The 15767-nt window shown below is 39.8% G+C and overlaps 2 protein-coding genes across 3 annotated transcripts; one reads left to right on the top strand and one right to left on the bottom strand.

The window, feature by feature from the left end:
* Window positions 1–2823: 2823 nt before the first annotated feature.
* Window positions 2824–8015, top strand: ccn6 (cellular communication network factor 6). 2 transcript variants are annotated; one of them, XM_010770900.1, is made up of 5 exons: window positions 2824–2993; window positions 5128–5404; window positions 6233–6469; window positions 7461–7633; window positions 7708–8015. In XM_010770900.1, exons 1-5 carry the CDS (start codon window positions 2946–2948, stop codon window positions 7987–7989), a joined length of 1017 nt encoding a protein of 338 aa, XP_010769202.1. In that variant the 5' UTR covers window positions 2824–2945; the 3' UTR covers window positions 7990–8015. The 2 variants fall into 2 exon arrangements, with proteins under 2 accessions (XP_010769202.1, XP_010769201.1); XM_010770899.1 differs by having other exon boundaries at window positions 7440–7633.
* A 389-nt stretch (window positions 8016–8404) lies between these two features.
* On the bottom strand, window positions 8405–14442 carry tube1 (tubulin, epsilon 1; the record flags this gene model as incomplete). Its single annotated transcript, XM_010770901.1, has 6 exons — window positions 8405–8570; window positions 9083–9257; window positions 10740–10880; window positions 12027–12167; window positions 13981–14153; window positions 14255–14442. Coding segments are annotated over 6 exons (977 nt in total), but the record flags the coding sequence as incomplete, so codon positions are not given.
* Between the last annotated feature and the right edge of the window lie 1325 nt (window positions 14443–15767).

Below are 15767 nucleotides of genomic sequence, written 5' to 3'. Positions count from 1 at the left end.
TAGAACACGAGCAGCTACATTCAACACATATATCCACAAAAATGAATACATGAAGACTTGTGAATCGGACTTGACTTGAACTCTTCTTGGGTGACTCGGACTTGGACTCGGACTCCAATACAGGTAATGATGACTCGGACTCGACTCGGACACTCCTTGGGTGACTCAGACTTTGACTCGGACTCCATTTCTCTCTATGAACCCTCCAGGGCTCCGTAGTTTTCACTATAAGTAATGTTGTTTTTTTGAACACTATAATTTACATTGTTTTAAAATTTGTTAAATCTGAATTTACTTTAAAATTAAAAAATCTATATTGATTCTGACTTTTCTACATCCAACTCACAGGTTTATCATTGCTTTGAGAAAAAAGATTATTAATTTAGCCCTTTTAGAAGTGAAGATATAGTCGTTTGTTCTGGGAATGTCATTTTCGAGCCTGAGACCTGAAAAACAGGCTCAGGGGTTAACAGCAGCTTCCAGTCTCTTATTCTAACTATCAGCATCAGAGTGATCTCCAGCTTGGTCCTCATCAACACTCTCACCTGTGTTAGCGACAGAATCCCTGACATGATGTCATCTATTCCTTTGTGGCAGGGCTGAAATGTAGTGCAAATGTGCTTTTGGGGATTAAGGTCATTTTCATGGCAAAGAGGGACTTTGCAAATAATTGCAATTCATCTGATCACTCTTCATAACATTCTGCAGTATATTTTAATTGCCATTATATAAACTGAGGCAGCAGACTTTGTGAACATTTATATTTGTGTCATTCTCAAAACTTTTGGCCGTGGGTGTACACCTGTCATTCAAGATGTTGGAACATCTTCACAGGTTTTTGCAAAAACTATTCTAAAGAAGAGCAGAGATCTGAATCTCAGAGCAGACACCTTACAGCAGAGTGCGAGATGGGCTGAAGCTGAAGCGCAGGAAATCTGTGAAGGCAACAACATACCTAAAAAGGGATGGAAACCTTAAAACCTTGTAACAGCACACGTGATCTATGACAAATGTTCTGTACTCATTCTTTCAGGTGTGGTGAAAACATAGAAAAGTCATTTTGCATGCCACAGTTTCTTGAAGTGAATAATTATATCACACATTATTTTTAGGAGCTGAACAGCCAGCCACGATACTTGTCGTCCTCCAACCACTTGTCATTAAATAAGCATTTACCCATTGTTAAACCTGTTCTCAGCATCGTGCTCCTTTTTGTCCGCGGCAGCCTTCAAATTTGAAGCTGGATAAACACGTTCTTCTTCCACCTTAAAATGCGGATCACAGCCACAAAAGGCGTTCTACAGACACCTACTAAGCGGATTGTGCGCTAGTTACATATATTCCAGGTACAAAACAAATAGGTATTGGACGTTGCAGGATATAAAATAAATTTACCGAGAAAATAAAACATACAAATAAAAAGAAAATAGACACACTCATTGATTCTGCCCCAGATACAAAGGAATACCTCCCCTCCTAAAATGCCAGACATTTTAAGACATTTTTACCTTGAATATCAAAAAATAGATGTAAGACTTTTAATACTTTTTAAGGATCTGCGGGGACCCTGATAATGCCAAAGCCAAAAAGATGTACAGAAGGTATAATAATGACGATACTTACCATCTAAGTTGAGCCTTTGAGGATGCTCAAATTAGGTTATTATGGTCATAAACCAGAGTATTGAACAAATTACACCGATGAGGCACTATGTGATAACTTCAAATATCATCAAATATATAAAAATGTAGTCTGAGTGTGGGGTAAATATCTGTTCCACAATTCTTGACAATTCATTCAACAAGATATTATGCACAAAACCTGGGAAAAGGTTATTGGGAGAGTAGTTGTAGAGCGATGCAGTGATGATGTATTTCTGTAGGCTATACCCCGAATGTTAGCATTGGTGTCCTCGACAAATACAATGGGATTTTCCATTGAATTGGGAAAATTGCAGAAAATAAGATCTGTGCAAACACGTTTGACAAGCGTACATGTTTTGTTCAGATTTAAGCAAAAATGCAATCGGCAAAAATAAAGAGCTAACAATAAGCTATAAACAAACTACAGTACATCACGAATGCATGGCTGTGCATCACCTCGCTAAGCTAAAGGCTGCTAATATTCATCATGATTACGCTAGTCTCATTAAAACACTTTCAACCACCGTTTTTATGACACAAAGAAGCTTTGGATATTCATATTTGCTTCTAAACCAAAAACATTAAAAAAAAAACATTAATCTTGAGTCAATGCTGACTCATTTCCGGATTGAAGACTTATTCCTGGATCACTCGTCAAAAACATTACCAATAAGCGGCTTCATTCTGGTCTGTCCATGTCTCAAAGGGGCGTTGGCTTTACGTGGATGGCTGGCTCTGAGAGTCACCTCTTTACTCAGTGTAAATAATAATGGAATGTGAACTCAAAGACACGCTGTCTGCATTAAGTGGGACCATACAGTTTAGGCACCAAATAGAACAAACAACAAACAGTGGATGCATTTACAAACTGGAAGTCTACTCATGAGTTCAGTTTTTGTCTGGTAAAGAATGATTGGGAAAGTATTTCTTAAAGTGTTCTACTTTATGTGGCAGCCTCTCACACGTGGTTTACAGATTGAACTGTTAGTTGCTCCCAGATAAATGAAGCAGGTCCACACACAGACTAAGAATAAACAAGTGGGCAGGACTTGAAGGCCCTGGTGTGGCCCAGCAGTTATGAAGACAAATATTTCCCCTGTGGATCAGTGAGGCAGGGAAAGGTGTGTTTGGAGAGGAGACAGAGGGGTGCTTTGTCCCCTTTCCACCAGGTCAGCTCTCGCAATCTCTTTCCCCTACTCCTCTCTCTCTCCCTCTGCCAGTCTTCCTCTCTAAATCCCACCTTCCAGCTCTGTCGTCCCCCTGTGCCCTCCTGGAGCTCACACAGACCTTCTCACTTAAGAGATGCTATCGCTTCTCTGCCATTCCCTGCTACTCGTCCTTGCTCAACAGGTAAGACTAAAATCTCTTTTTTTCTATTCTACAGACAGACTGGTGTTTCTGATAGGGAACCATACACACACTTAACGCATGCCGTATCTGGAGCAACAGGAAAATAGACAACTGAGATGCGTCAGTTTTCTCTGTAGCAGTGAATCTGGATTAACCCACATTTTTACTTTTCATTATTAGACTCTTTGGAATATAGTGAAATAATAATCAGGTGGCCAATAAAAACATATTTGAACATAGATCGGTGTGTTGTCCTTTTTGACTGGGTTCACAGCTTGTTTTCAGTGGGAAACTTGTGGAGAAAAGTCTGAGTTCTTTATTTAAAAGCTGCTGTGGACCCATTGTCACACCATGAAATGAGCTCATTCAGTAAACCTGGCAGACAGGCTTCAGATTTTTGGCATAACCCTCAGTGACCCTTGAACAGTAGTCGGGGGGGATTGAAGCACAAGTCGCTCCACACATAGATTGCATCATAGCAAATACCAAGCTAATCAAAGCCATTCATTTGAAAGAATTAAACAAAAGGATACAAACATAAGATTTGTAAGCCGTCACCACGTATAGGCTTTCACATGAACACAGAGACATAAAAAAAACATTAATGCTTCAATTAAAAACTAAAACTACATATTGTATCATTTGTGGTAGTAGTGAAAAAGGGGCTTGATTCTAGCTGAATGGCCTTAATATTTCTGTTTGCGTATCTTGACTCATTTTGTTCTTTTACATTTTTGTAACTGACAGTAGAGACTCAAAAAATCCCAAAATAACTTAAATCCCATAATGGAGTATTTAACATTTCATGTAAAGAATGTACACCTCCACCTGTGATAATGCAAAAGAATGTGTCAAATGTCAATCTACGGCTTACTATAGGGAACACTGCTGCGTGTCTTCTATTAAAATATGGTCAGCAATTTATAGTTTTTTAAAAACTCAGCTTTTCTATAAACAAAAAATGTATAAGAGTAAAATAAATGGAGCAATCGTTGGGAACTATTTCAGCGGTGGGTTAATCCCCATTTGGTGATAGAGTGAGTACTTGGGGTAGTAGTCCTTATAAAGTGTATGTTCATTACCGGGGAGGAATAGTCAGCCAGTGCAACAGTGAGGCTCATTGATGAGTTTTTAATAGTTTATAAATGACAATAATGTTTATTTTCCTAACTTTCTTAAGGGATGTTTGACACAAATATGGATTAACTAGTTTATTCAGCAGGAATGTTTACCTGTCACGCAAATCTCTTGTATTCAAGCTTAACTTGATCAGTCAGAAAAAAGACAGAAAATGCAATCTTACAATTTGTTATTGACTTGAGACAATACAATTTTTATTTGAAGGGTCTGTTGCTCGCTCTATTTATGTACTCTGATATGGAGGTCTTCTGGTCTCGATAGTAGTTGGGTTATTAACAAGAGGTAGCGAGGGATAACAAATATAATTAAAACATACTGAAATACTATTCAAAGAGACCTACACGTAGTGGGGCTTAAAGGCTTTCCCCCCTAAGAGTGGCCCAAAAAGGTCATGAGGTCATTAAAGTCTAAATTGTTTATCCTGTTGTTTATCCTTGTGCTCATCCAAATTATATCCAATCTGTCAGTCAGAAGAATACTAGTAATTGGACATACTCGATGTTGCAGAGGAAATTAGATCCCCATCTCATATAATAAAGTCTTGTTCTGGGGACTGGTTGACCTAACTGTCTCCATAAGCAACCAAAGGAGGCTATTGGTGTCCATTCAGTATTACTGCATATTAAACACCACCTCTGGAGGGTCTCAAATGATAAGGTAAAACATAATGTACAAAGTGTAAAAATGTTTGGTGTTTTGTATCTCCAAAGCTATTTGCTGTAATATAAATAGATTTAAATGTAGTACAGTAACAGCAGTTGCTTTGTTAAGTATAAACACAATTTCCAAACCAAGTGGTGTGGAGTTCTGGTCCTCACTTAGAGCTCTTTGATCTATCAATTTAAAAATAATTAAAAAGGCAGCACGCTTTAAGTCTCCCCCATTCCAATTCACCAGGGGAGTGCGGTTTGCAAATGGTCAAACAGTTCTTCAGAGTAGCCTATTGCTCCTTTAAGAAATTGCGGGTGAAAATGGATGTGTTCACCTCACCCAGGTCTTCAGCCGGGCTCAGAACAATGGGCAGCTGGCCCCTGGAGACGGGCGGGCTGCGGCTGAGAGGCGGCAGTTCTGCCAGTGGCCCTGCAATTGTCGGGAGAGACCCCACTGCGCCCCGGGAGTGAGCTCCGTCCTGGACGGGTGTGGCTGCTGCAAGAGCTGCGCCAGGCAGATCGGAGAGCCGTGCAACGAGAGGGACGTCTGTGATCCCCACAAGAGCATGTACTGTGACTTCTCAGCGGACCAGCCACGATATGAGGTTGGAGTGTGTGCATGTGAGTGGCTCCGTCTTTCTCTGAAATCCTCATCTTCGGATAGTTCTAAGAAACAGGATGCTACTCACTTTCAGTTTGAATCTCCAGAGCTCGGTTAGTGTGATGCATACTGTTAGTGTGGACTGTTATTAAAAAAAGAAATGCAACATGTTGCGTTGTTGTACGTTTGTTGACACAGGAACTGGTGATAAAATATAAAATATATAAGCAAGATCACAAACTAGGGATGTCCCAGCCAAGTCGTTTCTGCTGTCCTGTCTTCTGCCAGTACTGAGTGAACGGATGTAGCTTACAAAGGCTTTCTATGTGGAATTCTACAGCTGTCGGGCTGTTTTTTTATGATTGGTCTCTGTTTTGTTTTATCTTGTGCTGTGAAACTATGGCGGCGTAGTAATATCACTGGGATCATCACAGGATGGCCCCAAAAAACATTATTGCCCGGCATACACAATACATGGAAAAGCAGCAGAAACATATTTCGTTAGACATAAAACCCCGAAAATGACTGTGTGACCAGAGTGTAAGCAGTGTGATTAATTATGAGGAGCGGACAGGAAGTCATACCGCTTGGTTGGGAGGAAAGAAAACAGAAAAGCAGGTTTTTCTAAATGTCTACTCAGTGAGCAGCTCTTCAAAATGAATTTTCATGCAAATATCACGCTATCTTGGAATTATTTAAGGTTCTTTATTTCATGTGAGAATAAGTGTGTGATAAGTCAATTAATTTCAAGAAGACTTAATTGATGTATGAGCAAATCTTTTGCTGTTTTTAACATTCACAGTGACATCATGAGCCAGAGCGTTGACGTGTTTCCCTCCTTCTTTCAGACCTGATGGCAGTAGGCTGTGACCTGAATGGGGCCCACTATGAGAACGGAGAAGGTTTCCAGCCCAGCCCCCTCTATAGGTGCACATGTATTGCTGGAGCTATCGGCTGTACCCCTGCTTTCATCCAGAAGCCTGCAGAACTCATAGGCCCCGTCTCACTCATGGGAAACATGCCAGCCGGCCTTCGCAGTGGCCAGAGTCCAAAGAAGAACCAGCAGGGCACTACCTACATGTCAGGTGTGTTTATAGAGCGGCCTGTGTACAGGAACCAGCCTGCAGGGCCTGGACTGCTGTCCACGTTATCTGGCATCTGGGAAGGAGAGCTGGCATTCTATTACTCTGGCAGTAGAACTTATCCACACTAGGAAAATTAAACCTTTTAGTGTCGATGTCAGCACTGTGAACCCTGAAATGTTGAGCTCCCCAGTTTTATGATAGAAATGTATAGTAGGGGGCCCCAGAACATAGAAACTGCAGGATGCTAACTCACATGTTTTTAATTAGCACTAATTATAGCCTATGTGGTCAATAGTTTAAAAATGACTTGGCTGATTTGGACAATATTGGAGTGGTTTAGGGATTCATTATGGAGTCCATTTCTGACATTTTCAGGATCAAAAATGGCTGTTTTAACCAGAAAGTGACCACTGCTGGTTAAAACTGCAATAATTGTTCCTGAAAATGTCAGAAATAGATTAAGCATCCTCCATTATTCCCAAAACCACTCCAAAATTGTCCAAATAGGCGAAGAAATGTTTTAACTATTGTCATCATAGGCTATACTGGTAATTTGTGCTTATTAACACAATTGATGCTAATTGTGTAAATTGCCAATTGCAAGTTAGCATCTGGCAGTTTCTATGTGCTGGGGACTGACTATACATTTCTGACATAAAACTTTGGGGTACTCAACATTTCCAGGTTCAAAATAGGACTATGACCTGGCAAATATACTATTTAGGGATTTCTCAAATATATTTACATTTTAGCCAAATGGCAATTTCTACTCCACTCATTCTAATCAACCAGTGTAAGTACAGCTCAAGGGAAACATTTAGAAGAAAATGAACTCCCTTATGGTGGATACGAGCAGGTATTTGGTGTGTATCAGGTGTGTGTGTGCTCTGTGCGGCAGCATGTAGCCCACAGACTAGTTCTTTGTGTAGGGTGTTGTTGACACAGTGCCCTTTAACTGTAATACTGAAAGCTTACAGGGATCCTCCTTTAGCCTGGAAGAAGAACTGTTTGATCCAGACCACCCCCTGGAGCCCCTGCTCCAAAACCTGCGGCCTGGGCATCTCATCGCGTGTCAACAACGATAACGGCAAATGTGAGATGAGGAAGGACCGGCGCCTGTGTCTGCTGCGACCATGTGATAAAAGCGTGATGAAGAGTGTTAAGGTGACAAGTTGGTAAAATGATATGGAAGTATTACCATAGTTTTCAATAAAATAATCACTATTTCCCTCTCATAGGCGCCAAAGGGAAAGACATGCCGGCCTAAATTTCAAGCAAAGAAGGCGGAGAAGCTGACCCTCTCGGGCTGTACCAGCACCAAGAAGTTTAAGCCCACGTACTGCGGCGTCTGCACAGACAAGCGCTGCTGTGTCCCCAACAAGTCCCGCATGAACAAGGTCAACTTCACCTGCAAGGGAGGCACCAGCACACAGTGGAAGATGCAGTGGATAACGTCCTGCGTGTGCCAGAGGAAGTGCAACGATCCTGGTGACATGTTTTCTGACCTGAGGTTACTCTAACTTATGGAACCTTCCAAAGAGTTCAGGGACAAAGACGCGGGACTAAAACAAATGCAGCTCAAACTGAAACTAAAACAACTGATTTCATAGGGAAGAATGACTGGGAATCATTGAATACAAGAAGAAATATTTAAAAGTTGTTAGTTTTGAAAAATGTCACCAGCACATGTATGTGTACTGTATAACAACACCGGACATGGCCAGGGCAGCAGGACTTATTATTATGTTATAAGTCATGTTGCTACTGCTTATTTCTTTCAGACAGAAGTTTTAATGGAGTCATAAATTAGAAAATGTTGAAAAATAACATTTAAAGTTATATACAAAAAATTTGGCTGTGTGACGTCATCATTATTCCTTATAACATAACAAATAATAATTGTTATACAAAGAGACAGACAAAGAAACAGACAAGTGAAACTTCATCTGGCGATGTGGAGTCTGGATGCGTCAGGCATGAATCTTCCCTTGGTGGCATCCAGCTGCTGATACTCTTCAATCAGGGAGCTGAGAGAGCTGAGGGCCTCCGAGAAGTGGCTCTGCTCCATCCCTTCTACATGCAGGTAGTGGTGTAAGTGAGCCTTAAGAAACAAAAAGGTATTTCAGTCAGATATATCAAATTAGTAATCCTCACTTTAGACCGAGTGTATCAATCAGAATCAGAATCGGTTTTACACATAGGAGGAATTTGCTTTGGTATATGTGGTACACAGAAAGAGAACACGTAGCAAGAAAAAGCTAGTTGTACTTTTATAAAAGCTTTTTAAAAAAAAACATTTTAAAACTATTGTAACAAATTTAAAAATAGACAATATTTACACAGAATATAATTATGTGAGCAACTGAGTACAGTAAAATATCATAATATATGACAAATACTATATTCAAAGTAGAAAACTGCAGATTTTAAAAGAGGTAGTGTGGAGAAGAAATGTGCAGGATTTACAATTTAAAAAAGAACAAGATGTTTTTTGCACGATGTGCATTAATGTAATGCAGAATGTTTTTACAGGCTGGATAAAAGTAGCTGTAATGGAGTCCTTGCCAGTTTTGCTTGATTAACGACACATTCCTTTTTTAATACAGCTTGTACCTTCTTCCTGTAGAGCTTGGTGAAGCGTTCTCTCAGGTCCATGAAGGTGGTTTTCACACAGGTGTTGTTGGCCAGGGCTAACAGGGAGTGGGAGTGGCCCACAGGAGGCACCGAGCACAGGCCCGTCTTCCAGCCTTCCTGGTTCCAAGACACAAATGGCAGCGAAGGCTTCAGTCTAGAGAGGGGAAGAAATTACATTTCACTGAAGAAAAAATATACAAGATTACTAAGTAACACTTCAAACCGTTCAACAGCACGGATAGTAATATTATTTTCCATCATGTGACAAGGATGCCAACAAGAACTGTAAAGTGAAGAATCTCAACACACTGAAGTTGTGCAAATCAAATATATTCATTATTGATTAATCTGTTGATATCTTTCTCATCAGGATATTCATAATTACCAGAGGTGGGAGAAGTAGTCAGGTCTTGTACTTGAGTAAAAGTACTCAGATCTTGTACTTGAGTAAAAGTACTCAGATCTTGTACTTGAGTAAAAGTAGAAGCACTCAGATCTTGTACTAGAGTAAAAGTAGAAGCACTCAGATCTTGTACTTGAGTAAAAGTAGAAGTACTCAGATCTTGTACTTGAGTAAAAGTAGAAGCACTCAGATCTTGTACTTGAGTAAAAGTAGAAGCACTCAGATCTTGTACTTGAGTAAAAGTAGAAGCACACAGATCTTGTACTAGAGTAAAAGTAGAAGTACTCAGGTCTTGTACTTGAGTAAAAGAAGAAGTACTCAGATCTTGTACTTGAGTAAAAGTAGAAGTACCAGAGTGTAGGAATACTCTGTTACAGTAAAAGTCCTGCATTCAAAGTGTTCCTCAAGTAAAAGTAGAAAAGTATTCTCATCCAAATATAGTGAAAGTAGCGACAGTAAAAGTAGTCATTGTGCAGATTGGTCCATTTCAGAATAATATGATATATGTTTTATAATGATTAATCATGAAAGTGTTATCAAAGCTGGTAAAGGTGCAGCTAGTTTGAATGACTTTGTATACTGCAGGGTAGCTTGTGAGTTTACTCCAGGTGGAACTAAAGTAGAGCACCGAGTCACTTAACAACACTGATAATTAGGTTGATAAAATGTCAGAAAATATAGAAACATTTTCAGTTAAACAGATTGCAAGGTCTTTTATCCAACCAAGCCATCCAAAACAACATATTCAGTTTACTATATAAAATACATGAAATGCAACACATGCTGAGATGTTTGGGATTTTTTCATGAGAAATGGCAAAAGAAAATCATTAAACAAACGTAGTAGTATATCCAGACATAACCAATATAACATTTAGCCTCAATATGATCCATTGATTATGCGTGCCCTGAAGAGTGTTTTGCTTTCCCTCCCTCCCTTTCCTCCTATTTTACACCATGGTCACGCTCAAATATGTGCTCTCATAGCAGCTTCTGTTTCAGTTTCTCTTGACAACATGCCACATGAAAACAAGTTCTGCAGAGAGAGTGGTGAGGGGAGAGCTGAGGAGAGGTGGGTGCTGAATGGACCAGTCATGAATCATGGCAGGCAGTGCTGAATGGGGGTACTATTTGGGAGAGCGAGTGTAAAGGTCATCTTTGGGCCTATCAGGGTGGGGGTGCTGGCTGGTTGGCTGTTTCAGATGAAGACTGAGAGGCTGGATGGTGCTCTGACCTCTCGATGTTCCTGCGGAGGTCAGACACCTGCACGTTGCCCCTCACCATGAGGGCGCAGGCCAGGTAGAGGCTGTGCCTCGGGTCGGCTCGGATCAGCTGGTGCTCTTTACTGAAGGCATCACTGAACATCTGATCCAGTCTAGAGGGCACAGTAAAAGACAGAAAGTAAAAGAAAATCATCTTGACTATATTTCCAGGTATTACACTGTCTGTCAACCTTTATGTATTGGTTGCCCTGAATGATGTCTCCATTTACTGGCTAGTAGTGATGCGGCAGGTCAGATTTGATATAGGGCTGCTCGATTATGGCAAAAATCATAATCTCGGTTATTTGGGTCAATAATTGATATCACGATTATTAAAAACGATTATTATTTACTTTGAAAACATCCATTTATTTTAAAAAAATTGATGGATTTATTTTAACAGTTGACTACCCTGAACTTTAAGTATAACTCAACTTTTTTTTATTGTTTTATAAAAAATAAAGAGATAATCCTTTTATTTCGATGTTGTTTTTATAATCGTTGCAAGCCAAAATCGTAATTGCGATTAAAATACGATTAATTGAGCAGCCCTAATTTGTTATAACACGAACCACTGTGCTAAACAAAAATGTGCCCGTAACAAATCCAAACCACAAACTTCTCTATGGACTATAGAAGCACATTTGTCATGATGAGGTCTGAGCTGAGGACAGAGACACACAGCGTACTGAAAGGACTTCAGGGATTTACAGTTTTTTTATGTAAAATTGAGACCGACTGGGGCAAGGGAGCAATGTTTTACTAAGATTGTATGTATCTTTATTTATCCAGGCAAGTCTGCTGGGCAGGCAAGATATTTTGAGGCAACACCCTGCTCTACATTCATACAGACACATATGCTCTGGGAGCGTGGCCAGTTCACCGCCACTCTTTTTGACCAATGAGCAGCTTCTCTGGAACAGATGAGGACTATATGGCTCACAAGGCCACTTTCATGGCAGTTGTTGTTGGAGAGCAGGTTGGAGGGTAGGTGGAATGGGGGCAGGATCAAATAGCCTTTTTCACAAGCCTGCAGCACTAAACTTAAAGTTGCTGACATCCCATCTGATCAATTGAAAGCCGGGTTTGTGGCATCTGGCAAATTATTTTCCTATGTAACCGGTAGTGTTTCATCAATATGTTTCAAATGAGGATCAACACACCTCTAATCAGTGAGCTTATTTCCTCTCAGTTATCACTGCGGTCGACATGAGGCATGTTTAACGTAAAAAATAGCTGCTCTCACAGCCAGAGCAGACCTTCTGGAGGGGACACTGACATCTGCCAGAGTGTAGAGAGGGGTGAGGCTCGGCACCAAGTAGTGTAAACGAGGGAAGGGGACCAGGTTCATGGCAATCTCATTCAGATCCATGTTGAGAGACCCTTCAAAACGAGCTGAGCTGAAACGGAAGATGACACATAAGCAACTTAACCCTTTAACTGCCAGACCAAGAAAAAAGCTATGGGAAAATGATCTTTTAGCATTTTTTTATCAAATGGGCCACAAATAACCACAAACAATTTCATTTGTTTTGACTGACCACAGTTTTGTTTTTATGAGCCTCTACCAACTGGTCTAGCTGGCCTTCTGGTAAAAGTGCATTTTCAACAATCATCTACAGTACAGTATTTGTATGCATCAAACTCAAATAAAACACAAACTGAAATACATTTGTTTCTTTTATGGAAAATGAGCAATATATACAACCAGATATATTCATAAAAGATAATAAATTATAATTGTAAAAAAAAAGAAATGTAAAAAAGAAATGTTAAGTGTTTTTTATAATAAAAAAAAGACTTGCTCATCTTACTGTATATGCTGAATTGGCCTAACAGGAAATGTCTATATCCTGTGTTGGCCTAACTTGCTCATCTGTGTGCAACTTCGGGCTGAATGCCATGATGCATGAACGGTGCTATATAAATTATTATCACTCTTTCACTCTTGAGACTCATAAGGTCGTACTAGATATAGTAATATTACCATGAATCTAGCCATTTATTTACCATATTTTATTGAAAAACATCTCTGAAACTCTGAAAAAGTCATATTGGTGAAGTCCACTGAGACAAATGTAACATTTGTGCTATTGGGCTATATAAATAAACATTGATGGATTGATTGATTGATTGATTGATTGATTGATTGATTGATATTGCTAGTTTACCATAAAAGACCAATTCCACCGGTTGGTTGAGCATATTTAAAAATAATAATAATTACACCCTTGTTAAAACTTTTTGTTGTGCGTCAAGTTATCTAATTATGTTCAGTCAGTACTCTGACACTAAAATATGTCAAATTATATGGTAAACTAACAAAAGTTGACCAAAAAGAGTGATTTCTTCAGCAGTGATTTTTAGCATGCTAACTTCCTCAGTGGAAGCTAGCTGAAGGGCTTTCTGTTTGAACCACAGTGACATCTAGAGGTTGTTTTGTGCATAACATGTCAACCAAAGGGTAGAGCGGCTGAATCAGATGGAGTTAAACTTTTTTATTTTTTTTCCGACAAGATATCAAGAAACAAAATGTGCTCTACCAAATGGTGGCGCTGGCAGTTAAAGGAGCATTAACAAACTCATGTAAGTCTGGTGAGTTAGTAGGAAATGGCATTTTTGTAACAAAACAATAAAATGTAATGCTCAGTGAATTAGTAATACACATCAGATAAGACTTGTAAACACATAAAAATGTGGATTGGCAAAGTGATCACAAAACAACACATTCTGGTTGTGTTTGTATTGCTGTGTAACACTAAACAATTGGCAACCTGCGCATCAATTGTGTAACGGAGGCTTATTAGCCCGGCATTATTGAATCTTGTATCTCCGTAGCCTCGTAGTTAAATCTAGTTGTTTGCATCAAAATGAATCAGCACCTGCTTTAACAGATCCAACCCCCGTAGCTCCTGTGCTGCGCGTCATTGTTGTTCAGTAGGTACATAGAGTTGCTGCTATAAACATAACAAGGTGCTCTGTGGTGTTTATAAAAATAAAAAAAATAAAAAAAGGTAGTTTATATATAATTATAGTTTGGCAACGTTTTATAAACACTTCGTTTAGCATTGTTCTAAAATAGTGTGTACAAAAAAAGGTTTCCAAATTATTTAAATAGGTTCACAAATAAAATAACAACAGGATTGAAACAAAGGACAGGCCGTATGTTTATGCAGACAGGGGTTGTCTGTACGGGAAACAGAAATACCACACCTGGTAATGTTGAGCAACAGGTTAGCCACAATATTATTCATGGCATCAAAAGGCTTCTCGGCTCCAATGAGCCCTCCCTGCCCGGAGATGATGGCGCTTTCCCTCCTGATCACAGTCCCTGGCTTTCCACTGTCAGAAATATGTTTAATCTTCTTCACAATGTCCACCAACGACTGGAAGAGAAGTCAGAGGGAACAAATACACCTGAATAATGGTTATTTTGTTTTGTAAATACTGCAGAGATGTTTGTAGTGAGAGGAGAAAAGGCACACACTTGGTTTTCCACAGGCAGGACACAGTCAGCGTGCTCTGTGAGCTCCCTCATAGCCAGGATGCTGTTGTAGGGAGAGGTGACGACATCATCCTCTGCAGATGGATAGATGGAGGTGACAATCCGACACACCTCGGGGAACTCCTCCTCCAGCAGGCTCAGCACTTTGGTCCCAAGGCCCGAGCCTGTACCTTCAATTCATAATCATTGCTTTTACTTCCTGCTGTTACTGTAATGCCTCTAATATGGGGAAATATATTTTTTTTAAAAGCAGACAAGTTTTTGCTGGCTTCAAGTCCAATGTAATTTGAACGGGTGGCAAGCAACACTCACTCTGGGAGACAAACCCGGAAGGTCAACATGTCATATCTATGTAAACAAAATACATGGTTTACGTAATAGTCTCTTTGCCACCTCATAGAGTCCTATAGTGAACCCAGAAATGTTGAGTCCCCCAAAGCTTTGTTAGAAATGTATAGTACGTATACAAAACAGGGGCAGACATTAAGGGTAACATTTCACTGGCCCTCCGGGCCGGTGGAATTGTATTATCACTGGCCCCACCATTGTAACCACTGGCCCGGAGCATTCGTCCAAAAAAAGAAAAACGACTAATAATGAAGAAAATGAACACATTTGTTGCAATAGTAATTTAAGCAGTAACTTCATTACTACTTGTACTACAAGATTTGAATCATCAGTTCTTCATAATTTTCCTCAATTGTTCATATTTGGTTTATTAAAATAATGATATTGTGTCTGCTATTATTATGAGTATTATTATTTGTATAATGCGCTTTCTGCCTTCCTGTCATTAGGAGTTAGAAATGTAATGGCTTTGTAATAGATTGATTAGAACCTTCATTATCCTAAACTGCTGGGACATTTCCCTATAGCCAATACCTTTTATATTTTCTACTCTTCACTTACTTGTCAGCATAGGTCGGCATTGATGTACTGAGCCGACAGAAGACCTTGTTTATATTGGCATCATATTGAGAGGTGCAGTGACGCGTCCTAAAACCAGGAAGTAAGCTGCTGGTTCCCTCGACAAAAAGCAATGGGATTTCTCCACAGGGTTTTGGAAAATAGCTGGAAATAAGGTCTGTGGAAAACAAACCTGTTTGATAAATGCACGTTTTGTTCAGCCGGATAATCTCCACATGTCTACCCTACTTTTATAATTTCGAATCATAAATCTAATGGATAGATTATAAAAGGGTTTTAGGACGCGTCACTGCACCACTAGAAGCCAACTCCATCGATCAAGCTGGCTGAAACTTTCTCTCCCTCTTCTTCTCATGCTCCCTGTCACTCTCCTTTAACTCCTTCGGTGACTTTCTTTTATTTGAAGATTGTTTTTTGCCCGGCGCTCACGGGCAAACGGGAGCCTGCTCGCGCTGGCTCCGCAGTAAACAGCTGTTTGCTTTTCAGCCAACAACGACAACCGCCTCACGAAACGCTATGTTGTAGCGTTAATAAACGAAACAATTTAACAACATTGCTTGTCAAAATA

The sequence above is a fragment of the Notothenia coriiceps genome, unplaced genomic scaffold (assembly GCF_000735185.1).
Source record: "Notothenia coriiceps isolate Sejong01 unplaced genomic scaffold, NC01 NC01_scaffold00009329, whole genome shotgun sequence".
Lineage (NCBI taxonomy): Eukaryota > Metazoa > Chordata > Actinopteri > Perciformes > Nototheniidae > Notothenia > Notothenia coriiceps.
Note: the sequence above shows the minus strand (reverse complement) of the source record. Positions and strands in the feature narration are given on the sequence as shown.

Excerpts from the sequence above, each read along its gene's own strand:
- ccn6 (XM_010770899.1), top strand. The coding sequence starts at position 2,946 with ATGCTATCGCTTCTCTGCCATTCCCTGCTACTCGTCCTTGCTCAACAG. Across the intron at positions 5,405-6,232 it reads TGAGGTTGGAGTGTGTGCAT|ACCTGATGGCAGTAGGCTGT; the intron begins GTGAGTGGCTCC and ends TCCTTCTTTCAG. Across the intron at positions 7,634-7,707 it reads GCGTGATGAAGAGTGTTAAG|GCGCCAAAGGGAAAGACATG; the intron begins GTGACAAGTTGG and ends TCCCTCTCATAG.